Here is a 27436-nt window from a genome sequence, read left to right as displayed (position 1 = left end):
ATTAATCACTGTATATTAATAAAGTCATATAGAAATGGCTGAAATTACAACTGCTTTATCTAACAAAATACTAAACATAGAAAGCAAACATAAAATCTGGTTGTAACAAATGAAGTGTGGTTGGGGTTAGAACTCAAACTAGGAATGGTTTAAAGAGTCCTACCACTGTCTCGATGTCTGGAGAAAAGAGCTAAGTGAGTGTCTTTAGGCTGAGGAAAAGGAGCAAGCAGAGACGGGACGGAGTTGCAGAGACCTAGGTAAGTAGGCAGTCTTCTCTGTTCTGGTCTTCTTTCTGCCTTTCTCCTGTACTTGACACGCCGTCCTGTGTGCAGTGTGCAGACCAGAGGATGAGATGGTATGTATGCATGTGTGTATGACTGGCCCTGCTGTAGACTCCTACCTAAAACAAATAAACCCTGTGCTAGCAGTCATTACGGCTATAAAACTGGATTGCTGCACCACAAAGGGCTGTCAGCAACCAGGCTGGTTTCTGCCCCAGATGGCCTACAAAGCCAAACAGCCTGCTAGCTATCTCCTTAGCACCGCTGGGTTATATTGATAACATGCACACAGAGAGCCCTGAGGGGTGGGTGAACTCCCCTTATGAACAAACCCTCTGGTTACTGGGCAGATTAGGATCATGTGACCTATTTTCCCACCTTTTCTCTTTCCTGCCTTTCCTCTTTTTCCCATTCTTTTCTGACAGGAAATGGTGACCAGGAGACTGGATGCCATCTTAAAGAGGACATAAAAATGGAGGACATAAAAAAAAAGCCTGGTGCCCCTTCCCCAGTATATCCCCTCCTTGGCAATCTGGTACGTTGGTGCCATAGTTGTCACATTAACATTTACACAGGAGGAGGCACATAGCTACTAAAATTAACTACACTCCTGGTTTTCATCTTTACCCAACTAATTATTGCAATATTGGCTATAAAGGTTACAAAATAAACAATTAAGATAGTAACAAATGGATGCAATAAGATGTATCATGCATTACTCATCTCTATAGGGCTGGCAAACAAAGATTCCCACCAATAGGCAAATTGAGAGTATTGGAGCACTTTTTTCAGGATATTTTCAATTTCAGTGTTGGAGTGGTGCACTGTTATCATTGTGCTGTGATCCTGCTTTACAAGCTCCTGAATATGTTGCTTTAATTCGGGATGCTTTACCTATTGCCTTAATACTCTCAGGTTAGCTCCCAAATTCACAGGCTCTACATGGTCATATAAATCATAAGCAAGCCTTATATCCCTGGTATTCAACTTCTCCAAAATAAACTTAATGTCACAACCCTCAGAAATAGCACAAAACATAAGCACAAATTAATGTGAGGATCATTAACAATAGGGTAAAAGAAATTAACAATAAACTGGGTACAAGCACTCCTGATGCATATACAGTGATTGTTGATTATAACCAACTCCGACTGAGATGTATTTCTTCGTTGCATATGGTAATGGCATCTTCCCTCAGCTGTACTAGGACATATGTGTGGCCCCCTGCAGATTTTGGTGGGACACACATATCTAATATTTACCTCCCGTACATATGGAAATGGATAAATCCCAGAATATTCTCCTCAATCCTCTATTACCAAATTTGGTATATCTATGGGCATTAATACAGTATGGCTACGTCTAGACTGGCATAATTTTCCGGAAATGGTTTTAACGGAAAAGTTTTCCGTTAAAAGCATTTTCTGAACAGAGCATCTAGATTGGCATGGATGCTTGTCCGCAAAAGCACTTTTTGCGGAAAAGTGTCCATGGCCAATCTAGATGCGCTTTTGCACAAAAAAGCCCCGATCGCCATTTTCGCGATCAGGGCTTTTTTGCGGAAAACAAATCTCAGCTGTCTACACTGGCCCTTTTGCGCATAAGTTTTGCGCACAAGGGACTTTTGCTCCGAACAGGAGCAGCATAGTATTTCCGCAAAAAGCACTGATTTCTTACAGTAGGAAGTCAGTGCTTTTGCGGAAATTCAAGCAGCCAGTGTAGACAGCTGGCAAGTTTTTCCAGAAAAGCGGCTGATTTGCGGAAAAGCGTCCGTGCCAATCTAGACGCTCTTTTCTGCAAATGCTTTTAACGGAAAAACTTTTCCGTTAAAAGCATTTGCAGAAAATCATGCCAGTCTAGACGTAGCCTATGATTTTATTAAGAGACTCGGCCAAGGATTGGTTCAAAGAGGCTAATTTGTAACTCACATTGCTAATATGTTGGGCAATAGTACCTGTACTCAAAGCATTGACAATTCCCAGTCCGGTACCCACCTCCTCTAGAAGCTTGGCAGCAATTTCTCGCTGTGAAAGTGATATAAATGAAGACTGGCTATACTTACTTGAAACCTGCAGATTTAAAGTAACTTTCCATAAGGCATACCAGGGTGTGTCACCATGATGCGCTTCAGATCCTCCTTAACAACCACTGAACCTATATGATTAACATGTTGTTTTGGAATAACTTGTACCTGGATATGATATTTGGACCCAAACACTCCTATCAGGGTCCAAACTTCTGAATCATTACCAGCTATAGACATATTTAATTGTCTCACACAACTTGCTTTGTTTATAGATGGTAAGTATACAGGACAAAGACTATTTACATTACCAGTTGAATTACAATATTGATGAGCACCAGCTTCACATTTAAGATCAATAAAATACTGACAAGAGGGAGTATGTAGTCTCATTTTTTTGCACAAAAATAAAGAACTGACCATTGGAATAGACTGTAACATTAAAGATCCCTTCCTTAACATGACTGGCTAACACTGAAGAAATATAGGCACACTTCAATGGACTTTTTGTCACAAAGCCACCTGTACAACCAGTGACCCTCGGATCTTGAAGCTCCCAACTACAACCCCCGAGATATTTTTGAGACTCTACCTAGGAGTAAAAATTCTCGAGCCCACTGCTCATTTTTGTATGCCAAAATCGTATTTGCTCTACTACTCTTTTCCTTCTTCCACTGTAGCTCACAGTCTTCTCCATTTGTATAAGCAAATATGGAAATATGGATACCTGTAGTATCCTCAATTCTAGGCCTAAAAGGGAAGCCCCAGTCCTTAGGTTCACTGGGTTGCGATCCCCTTATTCCTGTTATAGGAGTCACAGTACAGAAATAACTGTCCCTCATGCACAGTAATAGCCATACATAGGGTTCTACAACAGATAATAAAATACATTACATCCATGAGGGGACTGCTGATCCAAGTTTCCTATGACACAGAAGAAGGAGACAATAATTACATTCAAATTATTGTACATTCAGTTACCCTTCCAATCTTTAATCTGGCTGGAATGGAACCATTTCAATCGGGCCTTCCTCCCCTTACGGCTTTTCAGCTCAAGCTCATAGACCACCAGATTTGCTTTATTTGTAATCTGAACTGGACCCATCCACCTTAGGTTAAAGGCGTGACCTTTTTTTCCTGAAAAGTACTTATCCAGCACTTTATCACCCATGTTCCATTCTTTGGGCTTAGAAGAATCTCCCAGCCTCTTATCCATTGATCTTATGTTGGTCTTTAACCAGATAGCCACTTGGTGTTGGATGTTATTAATGTCATGTATGATTTCTTTATCAATTAGTCTACACACAGCCTGGGCTGATATTCATCTGTGGGACACCCCTGATCCATCAGTGTTCAGTCAGGCGCATCAATTGACCGGTCATTGCCTGATGGGGGATGTATCCAGGAGAAGCTACAGAAGATCTCAGGTCCATAAGAACCAGCAGGAGTTTCCGATCCCAATCTTTGCCTTGACTATTGACTAACTTCCTCGATGCAATTTTCAGGGTATGATTTGTTTGTTCCATTATGACAGCCTGTAGTTGTTTGGTTCTCTCGCGTTGTGCTAGTTTCTGTAACAAATCTTTTGTAGGGAGATGATCTATAGCTTTCTTGGCTTCATACTGCAAAAATTTTTCCAAATTTCATTCCAGAACATCTTGTGCTCCTTCTGATTTGAACTTCCCAGGTGATTACTCTTTCCAAGCCGGATAGGAGATTTCCTCTTCCTCTTCTGTGAAGAAGATCCTTTGACTTCTTGCTGATGCTTCCAGGATTTAAGGGATCATCTGCCTCTTCTGCTGCCCTTGTTTGTAACAGCTGCCACCTTTTTCCTAGTCCCTACAGCTGGGAAGGCTTCCTGCTGAAGTTCATAGGCTTCCTTAATGTGATTCTCTAACTCCCCCAGCGAGGTATTTTGAGAATCCACATGACCAAGGGCTATACGGAGGGTTGGTGTCAAATCCTGTAAAGCTGTTGCCCAGGACTCTGCTGCATCACATGAGAAATCACCTGCTAACCAATACAGAAGTTTCTTCCTTCCTAAATATCTCTCTGGCCTCTCATGAGGGTGTTGTCTTTCAGAATAAGAGTTGCTTATAAGGTTCTGACTAGGGTAGTAACATTTAATAAGGCCCTCATACATTTGAAAAGGGTTGGTGGCATCTCCCACTTGCAAGTGCACAAGCAAAGCACTAAATTCCTCACTGACCATACATTCCCGTATTAGGGCAGAGATGTCCTCTGTTCCCACCCCGGCAGGGCACACACCTTAAAGGACCAGTCTAAAGCTGTATCCCTATTCAGGGGACCTAGGATCTTGTCTGCTGCTCGAGCTTGTTCAGCTATATAAGACTTAAACTCTTGTTGAGTTTCTGATGATCATGTAGGCCCTGGGCCATAATTTACCACTGTGTTAGTTATAGGTGCCATAGGTAAGCTCTAAGGCTGTGTCTAGACTACATGCCTCTGTCGTCAGAGGCATGTAGATTAGACACATAGGCAAAGTCAAATGAAGCTGCAATTTAAATGATCATGAGATGAGATTTACCGGAGCTGCCGACAAAGGGCTTTGATGTCGACAGGGGAGCGTCCAGACTAGCACGCTGAGCCGACAGACAGCTGATCAGCTGTTTGTCGGCTCAGCGCGGCAGCCATGTAAATTTAAATGAAGCCGCGATCATTTAAATCGCGGCTTCATTTGACTTTGCCAAAACAACAAATCTACATGGCTCCGTCGACGGAGCCATGTAGTTTAGACGTACCCTAAGTTACAGGAGGACTGGGCTCAGGAGAAGCAGTAAGCTGCCACCCCTTTCCTGTTTCCCTGCTCTGATATTTCCTGCAAAAGACATGGAACTTCTCCATCTCTGAATCAGTCCAAGTGTTCTGCTTCTCTGGCCTGGCTTAGACCTGACCTCTTTCATGAGCTCTCAGATTGCTGCCTGAGATTCCTCTTGTTTAATGGCAGCTTGGATGAGTTCTTTGTCAGCATGTCTGACAGCTCTGAAAGCTGAGAGTCCAAGCGGCTAACTTGGATGAGATATCCACCATTTTGGGGATCCAGCCCCTCTACCTGATCATTAAACTTCTCCAATTCAGCTTTCTTTTCCCTAATCACTTGCTGTAATTGAGTTATAGTACTTGCCTGGGATCCACAGAACTCGTGGAGCTCCTTAGAGACAATGTACAGCCCATAGATCAGAGCCCTTTTTATCTGCTTCGTGTTAGGAACAGGCTTCTCCTGGATAAACTTTTCCCAGCACCATGTCAGGGTAGAGTATACTTTGCCCACCTTGAGCAGCCCTTCTGCCTGAAGGTTCTTCCCTTTTCCAAATAATTCCACACAAAACACAAGGGAAGTTTTATTCTGAATCAGTAACCACCCAGCTTCTCCAGTGGTCCAGGTGCACATGCTGGATGGGAATCAACCTGCTGGTATCTTGAAACCGCACGGCTTCTCTGCTGTGCCCCAGAAGAGCACAGGAACCAATGATACCTGGCAGCTCTCAGCCATGGCTGGGAAGTACACAGATAGCAGCTGGTTATTACCGCAGGATGGGGCTCTGTCCTCAATGTCAGATAAGACCCGACTTATCTTTGCTTGTCTGACCCACAAAGCTACTATCCCCCACCGTCTGGAACTAGCCCTTAAACCCTCTAGATCTGGATTCCTCAGATCTGCAACCTAAGGTGGACTCTATTGCCCCAGACTGGTCACTCATTTACTCATGCTGTTTGGGCCCACAGAAGGAGGCTGATCCTTCCCAGTTGCTGCTCGAGTTATCCCAGGTTCCACCCCACCTAGATCCCCATCTGTGGGGAGAGGAGGTATGATTTGGTACCGCAGACCAATGACTCCCCCCAGCCGCCACTGGGCAAGCATTGGTGGTTCACCACCACCCTTGCAGGAAATGAAGGTGCACATGCCACCTATGGACACCTCTCTGTCACCCTCGGGAGCGATTTCCCACCCACACAGTGTCCTGGCCTGCTAGCAACTGACAGAGCTAGAAAATAAACTAAAACAGTGACTTGACTAATAGTAGGTGTCCTGCTGCGGTTGACAAAACTGTTAGACCAGGACTGAATCCTACTTACAGGGACACAGGTTCTACACCTGCACTGTATCTCTATCACCATGTATTAATCAAGTCACACAGAAATGTCTGAAACAACGACCGTTCTATTTAACACAATACGAAACGTAGAAAGCAAACGTAAAATCTGGTTGTCACAAATGAAGCCTGGTGTGAGGCCAGAACCCAAAATAGGAATGGTCTAAACAGTCCTACCACTGTTTCAATGTCCGGAGAAAAGAGGTATGTGAACGTCTTCAGGCTGAGGAAAAGGAACAAACAAAGACACGATGGAGTTGCAGAGACCCAGTTAGGTAGACGGTCTTTTCTGTTCTGGTCTTCTTTTTTCCTTTCTTCTATATTTGACATGCCCTCCTGCATGCGGAGTGTGGACAGGAGGACGAGATGGCATGTATGCGTGTGTGTATAACTGGCCCTGCTGTAGACTCCTACCTAAAACAAATAAATTGTGTGCTAGCAGTCCTTATAGCTGTAAAACTGGATTGATGCACCACAAAGGGCTGTCAGCAACCAGGCTGGCTTCTACCCCAGAAGGCCTACAAAGCCAGACAGCCTGCTAGCTGTTGCCCTAGCATCACTGGGTTGTGCCGATGACATGCACACAAAGGGTACGTCTAAACTACATGCCTCCGTCGACGGAGGCATGTAGATTAGCCAGATCGGCAGAGGGAAATGAAGCCGCGATTAAAATAATCGCGGCTTCATTTAAATTTAAATGGCTGCCCCGCTCTGCCGATCAGCTGTTTGTCGGCAGATCGGGGCAGTCTGGACGCGACGCACCGACAAAGAAGCGTTTCTTGATCAGCACAGGTATGCCTTGTGAAACCAGGTTTACCTGTGCCGATCAAGAAAGGCTTCTTTGTCGGTGCGTCGCGTCCAGACTGCCCCGATCTGCCGACAAACAGCTGATCGGCAGAGCGGGGCAGCCATTTAAATTTAAATGAAGCCGCGATTATTTTAATCGCGCCTTCATTTCCCTCTGCCGATCAGGCTAATCTACATGCCTCCGTTGATGGAGGCATGTAGTCTAGACACACCCAAAGAGAGCCCAGAGGGGCGGGTGAACTCCCCTTATGAACCCTCTGTTTACTGGGCAGATTAGGGTCCTGTGACCCATTTTCCTGCCTTTTCTCTTTCCCGCCTTTCTTCTTTTCCTAGCTCTTTTCTGTCAGGAGATGGTGACCAGGAGACTGGTCGCCATCTTAAAGAGGACATTAAATGGAGGACATAAAAAAAACTGGTGCCCCTCCCCCCACATATTGATGAACAAGGGGAAAAAAAGTGTCTTTATCATAGATGAGGTCTTGAAAGCCTTCTAATCCACCAACATTAACTGCCAGTTCTCAGAGCATATCTGCCATCCCCGCAACAGGTTGGAACTAAATGACTCACGTGAATACAAAAAAAAAAAAAAGGTGTCTCATTTGAGCCCCTATTGTAGCACTGCGGCTTTAGGGACTTAGGCTGTAAGCAATTTATCCCCTATTTTCAAAATGGGGATCTGAGGTTATGACCCTGATATATAATTGATTTCTGTTAAAGTTAGGAGTCTAAGTACTTTTGTGAATTCACCCATGGTTTTATCATCATTTCTTGTAACCTGAAAATGTACTTCTTTAAGGGAGACATGGTATTGGCAGATTGGACAGGACTAGTCCAGGGCTGCTTTCTATGTGGGCTGGGATTTCATCTCCCATGGTCACTGTGGGGTAAGCCTCTTAAACCCTTCTCCACCCTTACTTTCAAACATGCAATCCTCCATTTGCAGTAATGGAAATACGCCAGTGCCATAACCATATGGACACCATTGCTCCCAGGCTGTCTAAAATCAAAGTGATTCAAAGCCCTCCAGCCATGTACTAACAGACCTGCTTTCTCTTTGCAGGGAAGTGCCGTGCCCCAGACTACATTGAGTTTGCTGAGATTACCATTGACAAGGTCATGGTGGGCAGCAAGGCGCAATATGAGTGCAAACCTGGCTATCAAAGGATAGTTGGAGAGTCTGATTTTATTGTCTGTAAAAATGATTCTGAGTTCATTCACTGGACCATGAGAACTACTATATGTAAACGTAAGTAGTTACCTTCCTTCCTGCTAGGTCTAAGCACCTCGTTTATATGGGCAGCCAATATTCAATTAATTGTGCTACTCTAGAAGCAGCACAACACGGAAGTAATGAATGATGTTTTGTATTCCTACTTCTCTCATGCACACCTGACACTCAGATATTGACTCTTTCTGAAGATACATCTAATATACAGAGAAGTGTGTACAATGAAATTAAAATAAAGAGTTTAGTTTATTATTACAATTTTAAAACATTATGGCAGAGCTAGAAACACCACACTGTTGAGCTAATGCATAAGAAAAGGAAAGTAAAACAGATTTTAATCAGAAACTGACCAATTTAGAGTCACATTGCAAGCTGAGTGAAGAAAAGGAGTGGAAACACACAGCTTACAAAGTGAAAGACATATGGTACCTGTTAGAGGCCAAAGCTTCTGTCAGGAACAAAACAGGGATGGGCCCAGAGCAAAACCCAAGCTTTAAACTTTGGAAAAATATGGATCTCAATATCAATCCAAACTTCTCTTTATTTACCTACGTGTTTATATGATGCTAACCATCTGATTCCGAAGTTAGCTGTCGCTCATGCCTACTTCTAGAATCAACATGCAGGCTATCAGGGGAAATTTCCTAATGGTGGAATCTACTCATTTATTATTTGCTGAGGGCTGACAGTAAACACAGTCCTCTAAGAATCTCATAGAAAGACGTGGTTCCTTCTCTTAGGAGCCAGTGCACCTAAAAACACACAAATCCAACACAGACCTCACTGGCTGCCCAAAACAGTTTAACCCGTGGAGAGAGGACTGGCTATTTGCTCATGTCCTTCTCACAACTTTCACTGTTGCCTCTGGAGTTTAGTCTCTTCTGAACACAGTAGAATTTTCATGTCTCCTGCCCCACTTACTAGAGCTTTGGATGTTCATTTTGCTGGTTCCATGGGACCACTGGCAATGAGGTGACAAGAGAAAGTTTTCTTGTCATGTCTCCCTTCAATACCCTGTTGCCATAACTGGAATCATTCTTCAACAAAGAGCAAACTCCCTCTGACCTGATGCAGCCATTAAAGCTATGTGAAAGAACCCCACTCTTCAACGTGTATTAGATTTTGCTACTTCAATCTGTTCTGATGAAATACAGGACTATGTAGCACTTTAAAGACTTAACAAGATGGTTTATTAGATGATGAGCTTTCGTGGGCCAGACCCACTTCCTCAGATCAAATAGTGGAAGAAAATAGTCACAACCATATATACCAAAGAATAAAATTTAAAAAAAAATGAACACACATGAAAAGGACAAATCACATTACAGAACAGAAGGGGGATGTGTGTGGGGGGGGGGAGGGGAGAAGGAAGGTGAATGCCAGTGAGTTAATGATATTAGAGGTGGGGAAGGGGAGATGTCTGTGAGTTAATAGTATTAGAGGTGATAATTGGGGAAGCTATCTTTGTAATGGGTAAGATAGTTGGAGTCTTTGTTAATTCCCCTGCGGAGAGTGTCGAATTTTAGCATGAATGCCAGTTAAGAGGATTATTTTGTTTCAGCTACACCAGACTAACACGGCTACATTTCTATCACTGTTCTGATGAAAGGCACTTGTATTAGTCACAGTGTTTGTTTTGGATACACCCATGGTTCTGGTCTTCTTTGCTAGGAGCTCTAAGCTTCACAAACATGTGTTATGCTCAGTTGTGATCTCTGGTTGTTATGTACCTTCATAGAGATGGGTAACAATGGATAGAGGAGGGAATCATGTGTGCTCAGCCAGATACTGATCTAATGTGGGTATGGAGGAACTTCCAATGACTTAACTCCAATGAGATACACCAACACTGAATTTGTCCTGTTATGCTGTGATTGCAGTCAGGCATGGTTTTAAGGATGCCATATCTGTTAAGTCTAGAGGGGTAGCCATGTTAGTCTGTAACTTTAAAAACAACAAGTAATCTGGTGGCACCTCAGAAACTAATAAATATATATAGATAATATCATGAGCTCTAATGGGCAAAACCCACTTCCTCAGATGAGCCGGAGAGGGATAACAGGAACCCAGTATTTATAACAGAGTAAGAAGAGGAAAAAATATACTTGTCAATTGTAAAACCAGCGCTAATGATGATTGTGGTCTCACCAGAGACTGGTGGTCTGGAAGTGTCCCATACTTAGCTATTGATATAAAAATGAGGTGTTAAAGGCAGGGGAGACTAGCTTTATAGTGTGACATCCAGGTAATGTCTTTATTTCTCTGGGCTTGTACAGTGTCAAATTTGTAGATGAAGGTCAATTTTGCATTCACTCTTTCTACTTGGTGAAATCCTTTGTGGAAGAATGGGTAGATCATGGCCTTGTACAGCAAAGTCACCTGAATGCCGCATATTGTTTCTTTATATCAAATCCAGATGCACCGTTAAACAAAACATGAACCTACCATATAATGAAAATTATCTTTGCCTTCTAACTATGAATAGGCAAAATACGAGGAAGTTTCCTGGCATTGTGATGTAATTTACTGGGCTATGGAGCAGTCTCTCTAGAGTGCTGTCATATGTAACTTTTTAAAATAGACTACACTCAATTGGACTTGACAGATTGATCAGAGCAACAGTCTGTCTAGTCCAGTAAACAGTCTGAGAGGGGTCAGACCCTGATACTTCAGAGAAAGGGGAAAGAACCCCATAACAGGCATACATGGAATATTATTAAATATGTAGGGTTAGATTACGTGCTGTAAGGAACCACTCTGTACCTTTACTGGCAGGGGCTGGCCTAGGCAACCAAATGGGGATTTTCCATTTGTGATTCTAGAGTATGAGTAACTCTTCCAGAAAAAAATCCCAATAAGTTTAATCTCATCCTTAGGGGACGCCGGTGCTATTTCACAGCAGTCAGAAAGAAAACCACAGAACAGTACACCGGAGAATCCAGTCACCATAGTGCCGTCTGACACAGCAGGTACCAGTCATGTAATTTCTGTAACATATTTCTTCTGTTGGGTTGCATGGGAGCAGAAAAAAGCCAACCTTGAGTGTTTTTCAAATCCACTCTTTAATGTTTATGTTTTAGATTTGGTCATCTTCGATTCAGACATAGCAGATCCCAAACCCATTTGCTAGAAGCAGTTGTTAATGTGTATCAAAAGGCTTTTTTCATATTACCGTGCTTGGCCAAAGTTTGCAGGGCCCCAGGCAGCATGCTGGCAGCGGCTGCACTGCACGCCCAGGAAACTCCCAGCCAGAGCAGCAAGTGAGAAGCCAGGCATATGGGCGCTGGGCAGCATGGGGCCCTAAAGGCATGGGGTCCAAAGCAACCGCTTTACTTGCCTTGCCCTAAGTCCAGACCTACATTTTGCCCCCTAAAACTGGGGGAGACTGGTTTTCTCCACACAGGAAAATGTTGTTGCATTGAAAATCTCACTGATGTGATAAGAGCCACAGTAAGGTAAATATTGTGCCTAAGTGTCTGCTCCCTTTGGATTGCATAGGTTACTGTGGGATGCCCATGCCCGTGGAATATGCCACAGCTAAGGTGACAGAGTATGCTGTGGGTCAGGAACTGCATTACAAGTGTCTGAGCGGTTATGATATTCGACCCCCAACCTCTGGTATCAGGACATGTAAGGAAGAAAATGGGAAAATCTTCTGGACAAGTCTACATCTGCAGTGCACTAATGACAGCAGGGGTATGTCTACACTACATACACTACATCAAATTAAGCATCTACACACAAAAACTATTTCGAAATAGCGTTTTGCTATTTTGAAATAGCGCGTCCACACTGAGTGGACCCTGAACCGAAGTTAAGGCTGGCCAGAACCAGTGCCGGCAGGGCATCAGGTATGTGGGGCTGTTGCCTGAGGCTAACTGAGCTCCATTCTTAAAGGGACCCTACCCCCACCCTGGACAGACAGTTCTCAGGGTTCCCCACTTGCTTATCTACCTCGATGAGGGACAGCAAAGCAGTCCTGTCTTGGAGTGCCCTGAGTGCTTGCACTCGGGACACCACGGCACTCGGCCACATGGAGCCAGAGCTGCCCCTGGGCATGCCAGTGCATCTCGTGGGGTCATTGCCATCAGCCCAGCTGCACTTGCTGCAGGATGCCATCCAGAGGGGTTTATCGGGGGGCTGTCAGGATCCAGGAGGCCCTGCAGAAGAGCATCCACCCGAGGAGCCCTCAGAGCCTCCCTGGTTCTCCTCACTGGGGACTCGTGCCCCATTCCTCCCTCATGTTCTTCCACTTACCCCTCCCTAGCCCTTCTTCCTGATGTCAAATAAAAGACACGTATGTTCAAAAATAGAAATTGGGCTTATTGAACAAAACTTGGGGGGGGGGAGATGAACCTCTGGGGAGATTGGGAAAAGGAGGTGGGAGAGGGGAGGGGAAAGCCTGGAAGGAGGGAGCTGGAAGGGGGAAGCAAGGGGAAGAAGGGGGAAGGGAAGCTCAGGGCCAAGGGTTGGGGGTCTCGCCGGACCAACTTGATTTTCATGCAAACCTGCTCCTGGGTTCGCATGTGGCCTTTGGTGGCCAGGTTGGCAGCTATCCTGCCATAGATGGCCACATTCCTCTGTCTAGTGCGGAGATCATGGACGTTGGGGGCATCCCCCCAAACCTTAATAAGGTCCATGATCTCCATCCTGGACCAGGAAGGTGCCCACCTTCTCCAGCCTCTGTCAGGCTCCTGGGACCTTACAGACTACTCCTGGGGAGCAGTGGAGTGCTGGCTGCCAGTGGCTTGCTGGCTCATGTTTTGGGGCCAGTGGGTCAGGGGCCCCAGTGGCCACTGCTGGCTCCGGGCTGGCAGGCTTGGAGCTGGCACAGGTACTGTGGCCAGAGTCTACCCCTTTAATGTCTCCGGAGTTGGGGGAGAGGAGAGTAAGTTTTCCAGGTTGTGCCCAGAGTGGCCACCAGGGCTCCCTGGGAAAGGCTGGAGACCCCTTATTTCAAATTTGGCGTCACTCCTCGTAGAATGAGGTTTACCAAATTCGAATTAAGTGCTCCGCTATTTCAAATTAATTTCAAAATAGCGGTTTGCATGTATAGACACTACTAAAGTTAATTTGAAATAAGGACTGTTATTTCGAATTAACTTTGCAGTGTAGACATACCCCAAGAGTGTAGAAGAGCTGAAGGAATCAATTCCAATATCAGGTACAAAGCAGTGTTCTGGCATTGACTAATCATGAACGAGATGTTTGGTCTAGCTCCGATTCATCTCCCTTTGCACAGGTAACAGCCATCTCCAGCTGGCTGTGACTTAGGTGTTGGGAACTGTGGGGAATCTTCAGAGATACTATCAGGGATGTGGAAAACATCGGTGAGGAATGGAAGAGGAAATGACAGACTGCAAACTAGTATTGGGTTTCTTTCATCCTCCTGGTCATATCAGTAGCCAAGAGGCTACCAGCAAAACCAAAGATCAATTTGGGGCTAGGTTGTGCCAGACACTTGTGCAGACTCACTTTCTCCACTTAACTGACAGTTAAAGGGTGGGAGGGAATTGTCCTTGTCATATATGAGGTCTTGAAAGTCTTCTAATCCAGCAACCTTAACTGCCAGTTCTCAGAGCATATCTGCCATCCCCTCAACACATTGGAACTAAGTCACTCACGTGAAAGCATAAGAAAACTATGTCTCATCCGATCCCCTAGTGTAGCAGTGTGGCTGTAGGGAAGTATTGCCCCTATTTTACAAATGGGGATCTGAGGTTATGGCCCTGATGTATAATTGATTTCTGTGAAAGTTAGGAGTCCAAGTAGCATTGTGAATCTACACCTAAGTAATTTGCTTAAAGTCATAGAATCATAGAATCATAGGACTGGAAGGGACCTCGAGAGGTCATCGAGTCCAGCCCCCCCACCCTCAGGGCAGGACCAAGCTCCGTCGACACCATCCCTGACAGATGTCTATCTAACCTGCTCTTAAATATCTCCAGAGAGGGAGATTCCACCACCTCCCTTGGCAATTTATTCCAATATTTGACCACCCTGACAGTTAGGAATTTTTTCCTAATGTCCAATCTAAACCTCCCTTGCTGCACTTTAAGCCCATTACTCCTTGTCCTGTCCTCAGAAACCAAGAGGAACAAATTTTCTCCTTCCTCCTTGTGACACCCTTTTAGATATTTGAAAACCGCTATCATGTCCCCCCTTAATCTTCTTTTTTCCAAACTAAACAAGCCCAGTTCATGAAGCCTGGCTTCATAGGTCATGTTCTCTAGACCTTTAATCATTCTTGTTGCTCTTCTCTGTACCCTTTCCAATTTCTCCACATCTTTCTTGAAATGTGGCGCCCAGAACTGGACACAGTACTCCAGCTGAGGCCTAACTAGTGCAGAGTAGAGTGGCAGAATGACTTCACGAGTTTTGCTTACAACACACCTGTTGATACAACCTAGAATCATATTTGCTTTTTTTGCAACAGCATCACACTGTTGACTCATATTCAACTTGTGGTCCACTATGACCCCTAGATCCCTTTCCGCCATGCTCCTTCCTAGACAGTCGCTTCCCATCTTGTATGTATGGAACTGATTGTTCCTTCCTAAGTGGAGCACTTTGCATTTCTCTTTATTAAACTTCATCCTGTTTACCTCTGACCATTTCTCTAACTTGCTAAGGTCATTTTGAATTATGTCCCTATCCTCCAAAGAAGTTGCAACCCCACACAGTTTGGTATCATCTGCAAACTTAATAAGCGTACTCTCTATCCCAATATCTACATAATTGATGAAGATATTGAACAGTACGGGTCCCAAAACAGACCCTTGCGGAATTCCACTCGTTATCCCTTTCCAGCAGGATTTAGCACCGTTAACAACAACTCTCTGACTACGGTTATCCAGCCAATTATGCACCCACCTTATCGTGGCCCTAAGTTATATTTGCTTAGTTTATCAATAAGAATATCATGAGAGACCATATCAAATGCCTTACTAAAGTCTAGGTATATGACATCCACCGCTTCTCCCTTATCCACAAGGCTCGTTATCCTATCAAAGAAAGCTATCAGATTAGTTTGGCATGACTTGTTCTTCACAAACCCATGCTGGCTATTCCCTATCACTTTATTACCTTCCAAGTGTTTGCATATGATTTCCTTAATTACCTGCTCCATTATCTTCCCTGGGACAGACGTTAAACTGACCGGTCTGTAGTTTCTTGGGTTGTTCTTATTCCCCTTTTTATAGATGGGCACAATATTTGCCCTTTTCCAGTCTTCTGGTATCTCCCCTGTCTTCCATGATTTTTCAAAGATCATAGCTAAAGGCTCAGATACCTCCTCTATCAGCTCCTTGAGTATCCTGGGATGCATTTCATCAGGACCTGGTGACTTGCTGACATCTAACTTTCCTAAGTGATTTTTAACTTGTTCTTTGTGTATCCTATCTTCTAAACTTACCCTCTCTCTGCTTGTATTCACTACGTTAGGCACACCTCCAGACTTCTCGGTGAAGACCGAAACAAAGAAGTCATTGAGCATCTCCGCCATTTCGAAGTTTCCTGTTACTGCTTCTCCCTCCTCACTGAGCAGTGGGCCTACCCTGTCCTTGGTCTTCCTCTTGCTTTTAATGTATTTATAAAAGGTCTTCTTGTTTCCCATTATTTCATGATCACTGTCCCCCATACTGTCTTCCACTTTCAAGTTCTCAACTAGTTCCTCCCTATTTGTTAAAATCAAATCCAGAACAGCTTCTCCTCTGGTAGCTTTTTCAACCTTCTGAAACAGAAAGTTGTCTCCAATGCAGTCCAGAAACTTATTGGATAGCCTGTGCCCCGCTGTGTTAGTTTCCCAACATATATCTGGATAGTTGACACCTAATCCTAATCCTAATTAGGATTAGGATTAGGATTAAGTCGCACAAGACACCTGCAGCAGAACAAGAAATTGAAAATTGGTCTCCTAGTGTATGTCTACACTAGCTCGTTAGTTCGAGCTAGGTAGGCAAATGAGGGCAACTGGAGTTGCAAATGAAGCCTGGGATTTAAATATCCCGGGCTTCATTTGCATGTTCCCGGGCACCGCCATTTTTAAATACCCCTTAGTCCGAACTCCGTGCCCGCGGCTACACGCGGCATGGAGTAGGTAGTTCGAATTAGAGATCCTAATTCGAATTACCGTTACTCCTCATTCAAAGAATCTCTAATTCGAACTACCTACTCCATGCTGTGTGTGGCCGCGGGTACGGAGTTTGGACTAAGGTGGATTTAAAAATGGCTGCGCCTGGGAACATGCAAATCCCGGGCTTCATTTGCAACTCCGGTTGACCTCATTTGCCTACCTAGCTCTAACTAACGAGCTAGTGTAGACATATCCCAAATGTTTAAGCAAGAGGCATAATGGTTGGATCTTCCTGCCTCTTCAAACTGGCATGGAATAATACTATGCCTCTTGGTGAGAACTCAGTTTCCTGAATGCTGCAACTTCCATCATATCCATGTATAACAAGCAGTAGACTGGGCATGCTCAAGTGTAGATTTGTGATTTAAAAAGCAATCATGGGAAGTACGTACCACAAATTAGCGTATATAACCCACGCATGAGTATTACCCGCACCCATGTATTACCTGTGTTTTTTCCTGATTGAGTAAAAAACATCTTATATACCCCACGCACGTGTATAGCCTGTGGAAGGTGAACCACAGGTACTGTTAATGAAAGATAATGAGGGTAATTAATTCAGGCATCAGGGTCTGAGCCTGTCGCGCAGAAGCATTTGAGCTCCCAAATACACAACTGCCAAAGCACAGCGTAGATGGCCGCAGCCTGACAGGGCAGACAGGCTGGCTCCCCCGGGGGTGAGCTGTCTGCCCCAGGCTGTATAGGAAGGAAAGGTGACTGGGTTTACCCCTTGCACCATCTCCAACCCTCCCCAGCTGCCTTCCACCCATGCTATGCACTCCCCCAGGGTGAGCTGTCAGCCCCAGGCAGCCAGAGCCAGGAGCTGAGCCAGGAGCTGAGTAAAGGAGCTGTGTCCTTAAACAGAACACTCTCTCTCCCCCTCACAAAGAGCCAGCCACGTTTGGACAGACACAACAGAGGGAAGAAAGGTCACTGGGTATTCCCACAGCAGGGGAATCTCCTCTCCCTCCCCACAGCTGATTACTTCTTCCCTGAATTCTCATCCCCCTCTGCACTGCCTGCTTGGTCCCTCCCTGTGACAGCTGCTCAGGCTACAACAGCAATTCTGATTCAGCACCTCAACCGCCACCGAAGTAAAAAAAAACAAACCTGTATTACACACGGACGAGTATAGCCCACGGGAGGGTGAGTTGTAAAACTTTGCATAACCGCGGGTTATCTACACTAAAACATGGTACTCTCTTTTTCACTCTGTAATGTGGGGATGTGAGTTCCTATCCCTTTCCTGACTCCCATTTCTCTAAATTAACTTTGGGGAAACAGTCATTTTTTTTAACTACCATACTAATTACTCTGTGGTGTTTCAGATAATGTCATCTGTTAACAGATTTGATTCTTGATGTCTTCTCAAAAGTTGCTGTCACTGTCTTACTGATCGTTTTCATCATTTTGGGGTGGATCGTTGTACAGAAGCTATGGTAAGTAGAAAGCATGGCAGAAATGAGTTAATTAAACCTAAACGATCCTTAGCATGCATGGAGCTATTAGCTACATCACTCCATACACAGCATAAGTGGGATTAATTGATGTATTCTTTTGTATTATATGAATGATTAACTATATAAAACACGGGTCAGCAACCTTTCAGAAGTGGTGTGCCAAGATTTATCTTATTCACTTGTATTTATGGATCTGCAGGCCAGGGGGAGGAGGGGACAGGGCAGCCTGGGGCAGGCTGGATATGGTGACCATATTTTCTGAACCAGCTGCAGGTAGGGAGAACGGTTTAATTTAAACTATTAAACAGATTAAGTGTTTTAACTTTCTCATGTTAGTTTATCAAACTTAATTTTAAATAAAGTAAAATATTAATTTCCATCCAACGCAAAAGGTGAGGGTGTGGGCTGGGGGTACAAGAGGGCATTTGAGGGTGGGAGGTGGTTGGGGGAGTAACGCAGAAAAGGTGAGAGGTTGAGAATGCAGCCAAATAGCTAGTTGGGGAGGGAGGCAAAGAAGTGGGGAGTAAAGGTAAGTGCAGCTTCTGCAAAGTAAAATTGTATCCCCCCTCACATCTTCCCTCTGCTCCAGCATTGCTCCCCTCATCCCCATGTTCCCCCTCACCCTGATGCCCTGCATCACCCCATCCCCCTCAATGCAATCCCTGCTCCCTCCCATCCTACCCCCACATCCTCTTTCACCCCTCTTACCACCACATCCCTGTGCCCCCAGCATGCACACTGGCAGGGCAGCAGCCCTGGAACTCACAGTCCCCTGGGAGCAGTGCTGGGGTGAGGAGGGGTGATGGACAGAATCACTTCCCTGCCTGACCCAGCCCTTTGCCAGGGCTTGCCCCTCAGCTTCAGGTTACTGCTGTGGGGCTGGGGTAGGCAGAGCCCGGGGCTGCTCAGGACTGGTTCTAGCCCAGCCAGGCACAGAAGAGGCTTCCTGTCCCTGCACACACCCCACAGCGAACAGCGCAGTGCAGCTGGTGCCCCAGTGCCCCATGGAGGCAGCAGCAGCTTGTGACCAGCCACCCCACCCTGGATCTGCAGAGCAGCTCCTGCCCCACCTCCTCCCTGAGGAGGGAGCAGAGTCTGTAGTGAAGTGGGGGGAGGGGCGTCTTAACCCCTTAGCTCCTGAGAGCTGCACTGGGTCAGAGCAGCCCCAGGGATGCAGAGCCCAGTACGGGGTCATGCCTCCTGCTGTGCTTGCCAGGCCACCCCTGTCCCTACATTCCTGTGCTCATGTCTCCCCACTGCTTGCCCTTCCAGCAGGAAGCTGGAGCTGGTTCTCCAGCCTGCAGCTGTGCAGTGACCGCAGGGATCCAGCCACTGCTGGATGGGAGGAGGGGGGCTGAGCTCCTGCTGCGCATGCCACTCAAAATTGGCTTGCGTGCCACTTATGGCATGTATGCCGCAGATTGCCAACTCCTGAGATAAAATAAAGGCACAATGAAAAAAAAATCAAGATGAACGTTTTTAAGGTCAAAATGGGCACATGAAACTATAATCTTGAAAATGAGTCTGTGAGGCAAAGGTGTCAAAAAAGGAACAAGCTGTCAAATAATGAGTGGACAACATTGCTAAGAGGAAAATGAGGTGTAATTAATGTAAATGCATGGGATTTAAGGTGACACTCAGTGGGGCACTGTATTGCCAGGATACAAAGTATGTGGAAGTCACAGACTAGGTTGTGCTGGTGCAGGAGTGGCACTGTCATAGGTGCTAGACCTAGGGGTACTGGGAATGTGGCAGCACCCCCTAGAATGAAGTGACCATCATATACAGAGGGTGGAAAATGTTTTTGGGTCGGGGGCCACTGACCCACAGAAAAATCAGTCAGGGGCCGCACACAAGTGAGAAGCCAAAAAAAAAACAAAAAACAAACAAACAAAAAAAAACCTCACTGACATGGCCCCTGAATGAAAAGGAGAAAGACACACCCCACATTTCCCTCACACACCAGAGCCTAGGGGGGCCCATCCTAGTGGATTTGGTGTGCTCCAGCCCCACGGTGAGGTAGCAGGGAGGCTAGAGTACCAGCATGGCTCTCCAACACTGGGAGAGGGGCCCTGAGCCTCAGGGGCTGGATCCAGGCAAGCCAGGGGCTGCATTCAGCCCCCATGCCTGAGGTTCTCCACCCCTGGTTTACAGTTTGGTTCGATGGCTCTCAGCACCCCCAAACTGTACAAATTGTTCCAGCACCCTGGGTGCTAAAAGAAAATATAGACTCATAGTAAAAAGCTTAAAATGAACCAAACTGTACCATCGAAATCTAAATAGAATTTCTGTGCTTGAATAATAAGAATTAGTGCTGCCACTGGACAATTTACTTCTTCACGTAACACAGGCCACCTGTGGAACTCATTAAGGGTCACCGAGTCATATTAATAAGCAGCGGGTTTAAAACAAACAAAAGCAGTACTCTTCACAGAACTAACAGTCCACCTGTGGAACTGTCAGCCGACGGTCAGGGCAGTGTGTGTGTGTGTATGTTTCCGAGAAAAGGTTTAACGTCCATGTCTTTACTGCTAGGACCGGGGTCCCGTCGCAGAGGGTGGCCAGCAGGCCAACAGACGCCCCGTTATATAGGAAGCGCTTATTACATCTTAGATTTTAGCTGCTAGAACACAGGGGTTCCTTCGCAGCGGGCAGCTAGGAAAGGCTGAAAAGGTGCCCCAACGGATCTTGTCACCTGGGAGTGACACAGATCCAAACGCCCAAGCTCTTCCTATGCCTGTCCCTTTATGACTGGCTGAAGTTCTTTTAAATTGTGCTTGGTTCTATTACAGCAACTGAAGGAGTCAGGTTAAAGCGTAAACAGTTACAGGTTTATTAAAAAGACTTATAAAAGCATATGGTTACAATGGCTAGTCTCTCTTTCTTAACTGCTAGCAAATATATATATATATAGGTCTTAAAAATGATTACAGGAAAAAGGTAAAGATAGAAAATAGAAATAATGGTACCAAGTGACAGCTTAATCTTTAAAGAGCTCTAACACTATGTATATATATACTTAAACAAAGGACCACATGCAGGTACAATTTTTACCCCTTTCTGTGCCTCTCGACTGCAGCGTGTCAGGCCAGGGCCGGTCTCTCAATTCCTAGGAAAGACGAATACGAGGTGGGCGTCCCCTCTGGAACCTCGGGAGATCAAACACCTAACCCGACCAGCAGATAGATGGTAGATTGACACTCAGAGAAAATGTGCTGCTGGACCCATCTATATACCCCTGGGGGCCCGTATCCTCTTTCTTATCTTAAGATGCCAAATTGTACTGGTCCGTTTTGTGGCGCCAGTTCTTACAAGCAAGTTTCAAGTTAATTTACACTTGCAAGAGAGATAACTAAATTGTGTGTACTAGACATTTTTTTACTGGGCGAGAGATTCCTCCCCCCGCAGATGGCTGTGTGTTCGTATCAGTATGGGTTAAGTCAAGGACACTCCTTGGCAGCCTCTTGGTCAGCAATTGGCGTATCTCTGTTTACAGCCATTCATGGTCACACAGCCTGGGCCTTCTGCTCTGTGTGCCCTGGATGCTCCAGGCAAGCAAAAATGGATGTTACAAGGGGGGTTCCTGTCTGGCTACAGGAACTCATTGCCAGAAGATAATGTGAAAGCCTAAATTATAACTGGATTCAAAAAAGAATTGTATAAATCAATGGATGGTTAATAGCTAATAGCCAAAGTGGTCAGAAATGCAACCCCATGTTGTGGGTGTCCCTAAATCTCTGACTGCCAAATGCTGGGACTAGATGACAGAGGATGGATCACTCCATAATTGTCCTGTTCTGTTCACTTCCTCCAAAGCACCTGGCATTGGCCACTGTCAGAAGACAGGATACTGGGCTGGATGGACTATTGTTCTGACCCAGTATGGCCGTTCTTCTCTTCTTATTTAATCAGTTGCTTTTCTTCTGGCTAATCCCTGTGACGCATGGTTGCTGACCTTTCACTCTAACCACGTCACATCCCTAACTCATCAGTCAAGTTATGGCCAAATCGGGCTTCAGATTTATTTTAGTCTGGACTTTTTCCGTTTGTGGTTTTTCTAGCCTAGATTATAACCAAAATCAGATTATGGGGAAGATAAACAATATTATTTAGCTTTAAGCCAGGCCTGAAAAGAGCCGGTGTGCACCTCTGTACTCCACAAAAATGCCTCTGGAGCTACTATATTGTTCTTCTGAATTTCCACTTCCATTTAAAAAAAATTACAGTCTTTAGCTGTTACACATGGCAATGAAAACCTAAAAAATGTGACTCAAGTTTCAGAGAAAAACAGGAGGTTCTGCATTGTACATCTAGAATGTATTGTATACACTAGTTCTGAGGCCCAGAAAGAGAAGAAAGGCAGACATAAGAATATAAGAAAGGCCATTCTGGGTCAGACCAAAGGTCCATCTAGCTTAGGGTATGTCTACACTAGAAAGTTAGTTCGAACTAACGGACGTTAGTTCGAACTAACTTTCCTATGCGCTACACTAGCGCTCCGCTAGTTCGAATTTGAATCGAACTAGCGGAGCGCTTAGTTCGAACTAGGAAAACCTCATTTTACGAGGACTAACGCCTAGTTCGAACTAGCTAGTTCGAACTAAGGGCTGTGTAGCCCTTTAGTTCGAACTAGTGGGAGGCTAGCCCTCCCCAGGTTTCCCTGGTGGCCACTCTGGCCAACACCAGGGAAACTCTATGCCCCCCTCCCGGCCCCGGACCCCTTAAAGGGGCACGGGCTGGCTACGGTGCCCGTGCCAGGTGCAAGCCTGCCAGCACCCAGCCAGCAGACCCTGCACCTGGCACGGCACAGAGCCACCCACCCGATGCCTCCCAGCCCACCCCCTCTTGCCGGGACCAGGCTGGCGGCTCCCGGGAGCTTGCCCTGGACCGCAAGAGGCGGGCACCTTCCTGGGCTAGTGCGGACATCGTGGACCTCGTCCACGATCTCCGCACTAGGCACAGGAAAGTGGCCGTCTAGGGCAGGAGAGCTGCCAGCCTGGCCACCCAGGAGCAGGTGTGCATGAAAATCAAGGGGGTCCACTGAGACCCCCGACCCTGAGCCCTGAGCTTACAATGGCCGTCCTGGGTCAGACCAAAGGTCCATCTAGCCCAGTAGCCTCTCTGCCAACAGCGGCCAACCCTAGGGACCCTGGAGGGGATGGACCGAAGACAATGACCAAGCCATTTGTCTCGTGCCATCCCTCTCCAGCCTTCCACAAACTTTGGGCAGGGACACCACTCCTACCCTCTGGCTAATAGGACTCCATGGACCCAACCTCCATCACTTGATCTCACTTCCCTTTAAACTCTGTTCTAGTTCTAGCCTTCACAGCCTCCTGCAGCAAGGAGTTCCACAGGTTAACTATTTGCTTTGGGAAGAAGAACAACTTTCTCTTACTAGTTTCAAGCCTGCTACCCAGTCCTTTCCTTTGGTGTCCTCTAGTCCTTCTTTATGGGAACTCATGAAGAACTTTTCTGAATGCACCCTCTCCACCCAACCCCTGCTTTTAGAGACCTCTATCCTGTCCCCCCTCCGTCTCCTCTTTTCTAAGCTGAACAGTCCCAGTCTCTGTAGCCTCTCTTCATCTGGGACCTGTTCCCAACCCCTGATCATGTTAGTTGCCCTCCCCTCTCCCAGCCTTTCTCTTCCCCTCTCCCACCTCCTTTTCCCAGTCTCCCCCAGTTTTTTTCAATAAAGACAGAGTCAATGTTGGAAGAAACATTAGCTTTATTTTGTACATCAATAAGAAGGGGGGCTAGGGAAGGGCAAGTGGAAGAAGGTGAGGGAGGAATGGGGCACGAGCCCCCGATGGGGAGGACTGGGCTGGCTCTGCGGGCTTCTGGGGGTGGAAGCTCTCCTGCAGCCCCCCAATTACTCCCTCTCCCCAGATGGCAGCCTGCGGCAAGTGCAGCCGGGCTGATGGCCGAGTGGTGTGATGTGCCCAGTGTGGGCACTCAGGGCACTCCAAGCCAGAACTTCTTTGCAAGCGGGGCACCCCTTAGAACTGTGTGTCCGGGGTGGGGGTCGGGACCCTTTAAGCGCAGCCCTCGGCTAGCCTGAGACAGTATCTCCACGCTCTAAGTCCTCCTTTTATGCCCTGCCGGCACTGCTTCCGGCCATCATTAAGCCCTGTTCAGAGTCCACTCAATGTGGACTTACTAGTTCGAACTAGCAAAACGCTAGTTCGAACTAGTTTTTAGTTCTAGATGCGTTAGTTCGAACTAGCTTAGTTCGAATTAACTAATTCGAACTAAGTTAGTTCGAACTAGCGCTGTAGTGTAGACGTACCCTCAGTGTCCTGACAGTGACCAATGCCAGGTGCCCCACTTCAAAGATCAGCTGAAAACCTCAGGTTGAAGAAGCAAGGGCAAAAAATAAGGACAATGTCAGTGCAGGGATCTATCACAGAGCACCAAATTAGGATGAATATAGAGCTGTTAGGTGTGGAGGATGAGGACACATGGGTTGTGGTGTCTTCCATCCCCAGCTCCATATTTTTATCACTTCTGGCCCTTGGAGGCATGGCACAGCATCTGTCTATAGGAAATCAAGGCCTGAATGAGAGTTAGCTAAAAGGGCTCAATCCAGATAAGACTGGGATGATGCCTATATGATGATGAAATCAGTTGTCAGCTGTGTTTCTGATCACCTGTATTTGGCAAACAAGCTGTGCTGCTTCCTTTCAAAGGCAGGATCTTAGCAGTTCTCTGTGCCTTTTTCATCATTATTGCCTTGGGCTTAGCACTGTACCATCAAACAATTCAGAAACAGCATCTGGGCCTGTTTACTAAGCAGGCTTTTACACGGAAGGCACTTTGCCCCAGGACTATGTGACCTCTTCTGATCAATTTCCAGTTCACGCTTAAAATACTTGTTTAGATTTTTAAAATCTTACTTTGAATGAACTGTGCACCTTAGCTCCAAGGTTTTGTACGGTAACAAAGGACCACAATCCCCACCCCCTTTTATCCTCTACCAAAGAATTTTCAGGGATATGCTGCATTCTAACCAAGGTCTGTGATTTTACTGTGTTGTTACAGGAAAGAGAGGTGTTTTGCAGAAGACGTAAAGATTGAAAAGACAAAGAACATTGCAACAGCAGCAGCAAGAGCAGAAATGGGGAGCAAGGAAGAAGCTCAAAGACTGGAATCCAATATGTAAGGAAGAAACAGATGTTTAATGCTCAAACTGGATTGCAGTGGGACAGACTGGCTCTTGCCCAGAACCGAGATATCTGAGCTCTCAGTGCTAGGAAAAGAAATATAGCATATTGAATATTTGTTATTAACTGCTGCCCCACCCCCCCTGTGAGCCCAAAATGGTGCCCTTAAAGTATATTAGAGATTGAATTCAATATTAGGAAAAATGGGGATGAAAGCAAAGATGCAACAATGAAGATCCCTAAAAGAAACACTGATACAGTGACTTGTCATTGAGGCATGAAGCCCAGACCCCAGCTAGGACACGGTGGCCAAAGACTAATAGGAAAGTAACCCCCCAGTGCTAAGACCTGATCTTGATGACCGGTTTTGGCTGCCGCAGTGAAGGGAAGGTGCTCAGGACCTTCAACTTGTAGGCTCTTCCAAGCCCTTAGGGAGGTCAGCTGAGGGACCCCTCAATGTCAAACTTGAAGAAGCAGAATCGCAGATGATAGATGATGGGAGTGAACAGTGGGGAGTGACTCCTCTCTCCTTCTCTGACTGGTACAGAGGGATGATCCTCTGCCACGGTTGACAGAGACCCTGCACTTCTCTGCTGCCTCTAGGCTGACAGCAGCCAGCTGACGTTGCTCACAGCCCTTTAAAGATTCCTTGGCAGGAATCTGAGGTGGAGCAACAGGGGCCTGTGGGGTTGTGGGGTGCAGGGGAGCACCCCCATTTAGTAATTAATATTTTGGTGAGGGCACAGGACATCTCCTGAGGGCTACCATGAGCCACTAATTTACCTGAGGTAAATGGAACTCTTGCCAAAGGCGGGAAAATCTGGATGGATCCAGATCCCTAACAGTCACTGAATGTTCCAGTGGGGGAGGGGCAAAGCCAAGATGGAGTCCTGGGGTTAAAGGTTGTCAACTTCATTTTGCTAAACACAAGTCACTGATTCTTAACATCAGAACCATTCATAATAATGCAAGTTAGAGGCCAGATTTTACATATGCATCATTCTTATTAAAGACAGTCTGCAGTATGCTGTACTAATACACCTGAACTTTGGGGCAGTTATTGGTGAATATACAGCTCATTGTGCTAGACAGTAAGAATATCGTATCTCTGTTTAAATGTCTTTTATTACCTCACTCACCTTGTTTCTCTAATATGCTGGGCCCAACACAGTTACAACCCTGCAAACAACAGTGGAAGATCTCTGACAGTGAATGTGGACACTTGCCCATGTACACCTACTGTCACATATTCCAAGGGAGATAAATGGGTTGGGAACCTTTCCTTCGCTTTTACTATATAGGTTTTGTTTAGTCTATTCTGCTTCACTTATTAAATACTTTTACAAAACTGTATAAAATCACATCTTTCTAAAACACTCTGAACATTTTTCACAGCTCTTCTCACATAACAGGAGAAAGGGATCAGTAATACCTGCAGAAGACATAATTTCAGTGTGTGATCAATACGAGCTAGGTATAATGTTAGCCCAGGTATGAATGCAGCAAAGTATCAAATAAAATGAAAAATCAGACTCAGAATATATTATCTGCCTATTACTGAAGCACCGAAATTATGAGTTACTAGCAGGTTTATCCAGCATTGCTCAGATCTTTAACTGTAATAATTGTTGTTGTTGGGTTTTGTTTTGGGGTTTTTTGTGGGGGACTGTAAAGGAAAATATACATGCTATATTTAAATGATTGTATTGGGGAGGAAGTTGGGTGTGGGGGGAGCAGGGCTGGTAGATATGGGCTCATGGTAGGGGGCTCAGGGCAGGGGGCTGGGAAGTCAAGGGGAGAGTATTCCGGGGCTGATGGTGGCAGCAAGGGTGATGCTGTTCCAGTCTCCAACTGTCCCCTTGGACTCTGTTTTGTCTGGGAGAGGGGTAGAGATTCTGGAGTTGGCCCAGCATCCAGCTGCTCCTCCAGACTCCTGCTTCTGTGAGAGGGGATCCAGGGATCTGGGGCCTGGCCCTGGCCTCCAGCTGCTGCACCCTGCCTGTCGGGGAAGGGGAAGGAAGGACTGGGTTTCTGGTGGCTGGCCCAGCCTACAACTGCTTCCCAGGCCTGCAGTTGGTTCAGGGAAAGGGGCTTCAGGGGCCAGCCGCTGCCTCCAATTGCCCCCGGCTTCTACACTGTATAGGGGGTGGGCTGCAGCTCCGGCGGCTGGCAAAAGCCTCTAGTGCCACCCCCACCCTGCAACTAGTGTGGGAAGGTGGACTCCA

The 27436-nt window shown here is 46.0% G+C and overlaps 1 protein-coding gene across 3 annotated transcripts in view; it reads left to right on the top strand.

The window, feature by feature from the left end:
- The window catches only part of IL2RA (interleukin 2 receptor subunit alpha), a 51587-nt gene extending 24690 nt beyond the window's left edge, over positions 1–26897 (top strand). Inside the window, exons 5-9 of one of the 3 annotated variants that reach the window (XM_075925925.1) lie at positions 8287–8472; positions 11331–11423; positions 11953–12150; positions 17964–18027; positions 25090–26897. In XM_075925925.1, the coding sequence (XP_075782040.1) occupies positions 8287–8472; positions 11331–11423; positions 11953–12150; positions 17964–18027; positions 25090–25210 (662 nt within the window). In that variant the 3' untranslated portion in view covers positions 25211–26897. Of the gene's footprint in view, positions 1–8286; positions 8473–11330; positions 11424–11952; positions 12151–15897; positions 16440–17936; positions 18028–25089 lie in introns of those variants that run through there. The other 2 variants (XM_025183200.2, XM_075925934.1) reach the window with 2 other exon arrangements.
- The last annotated feature ends 539 nt before the right edge of the window (positions 26898–27436 follow it).

The sequence above is a fragment of the Pelodiscus sinensis genome, chromosome 1 (assembly GCF_049634645.1).
Source record: "Pelodiscus sinensis isolate JC-2024 chromosome 1, ASM4963464v1, whole genome shotgun sequence".
NCBI lineage: Eukaryota > Metazoa > Chordata > Testudines > Trionychidae > Pelodiscus > Pelodiscus sinensis.
Note: the sequence above shows the minus strand (reverse complement) of the source record. Positions and strands in the feature narration are given on the sequence as shown.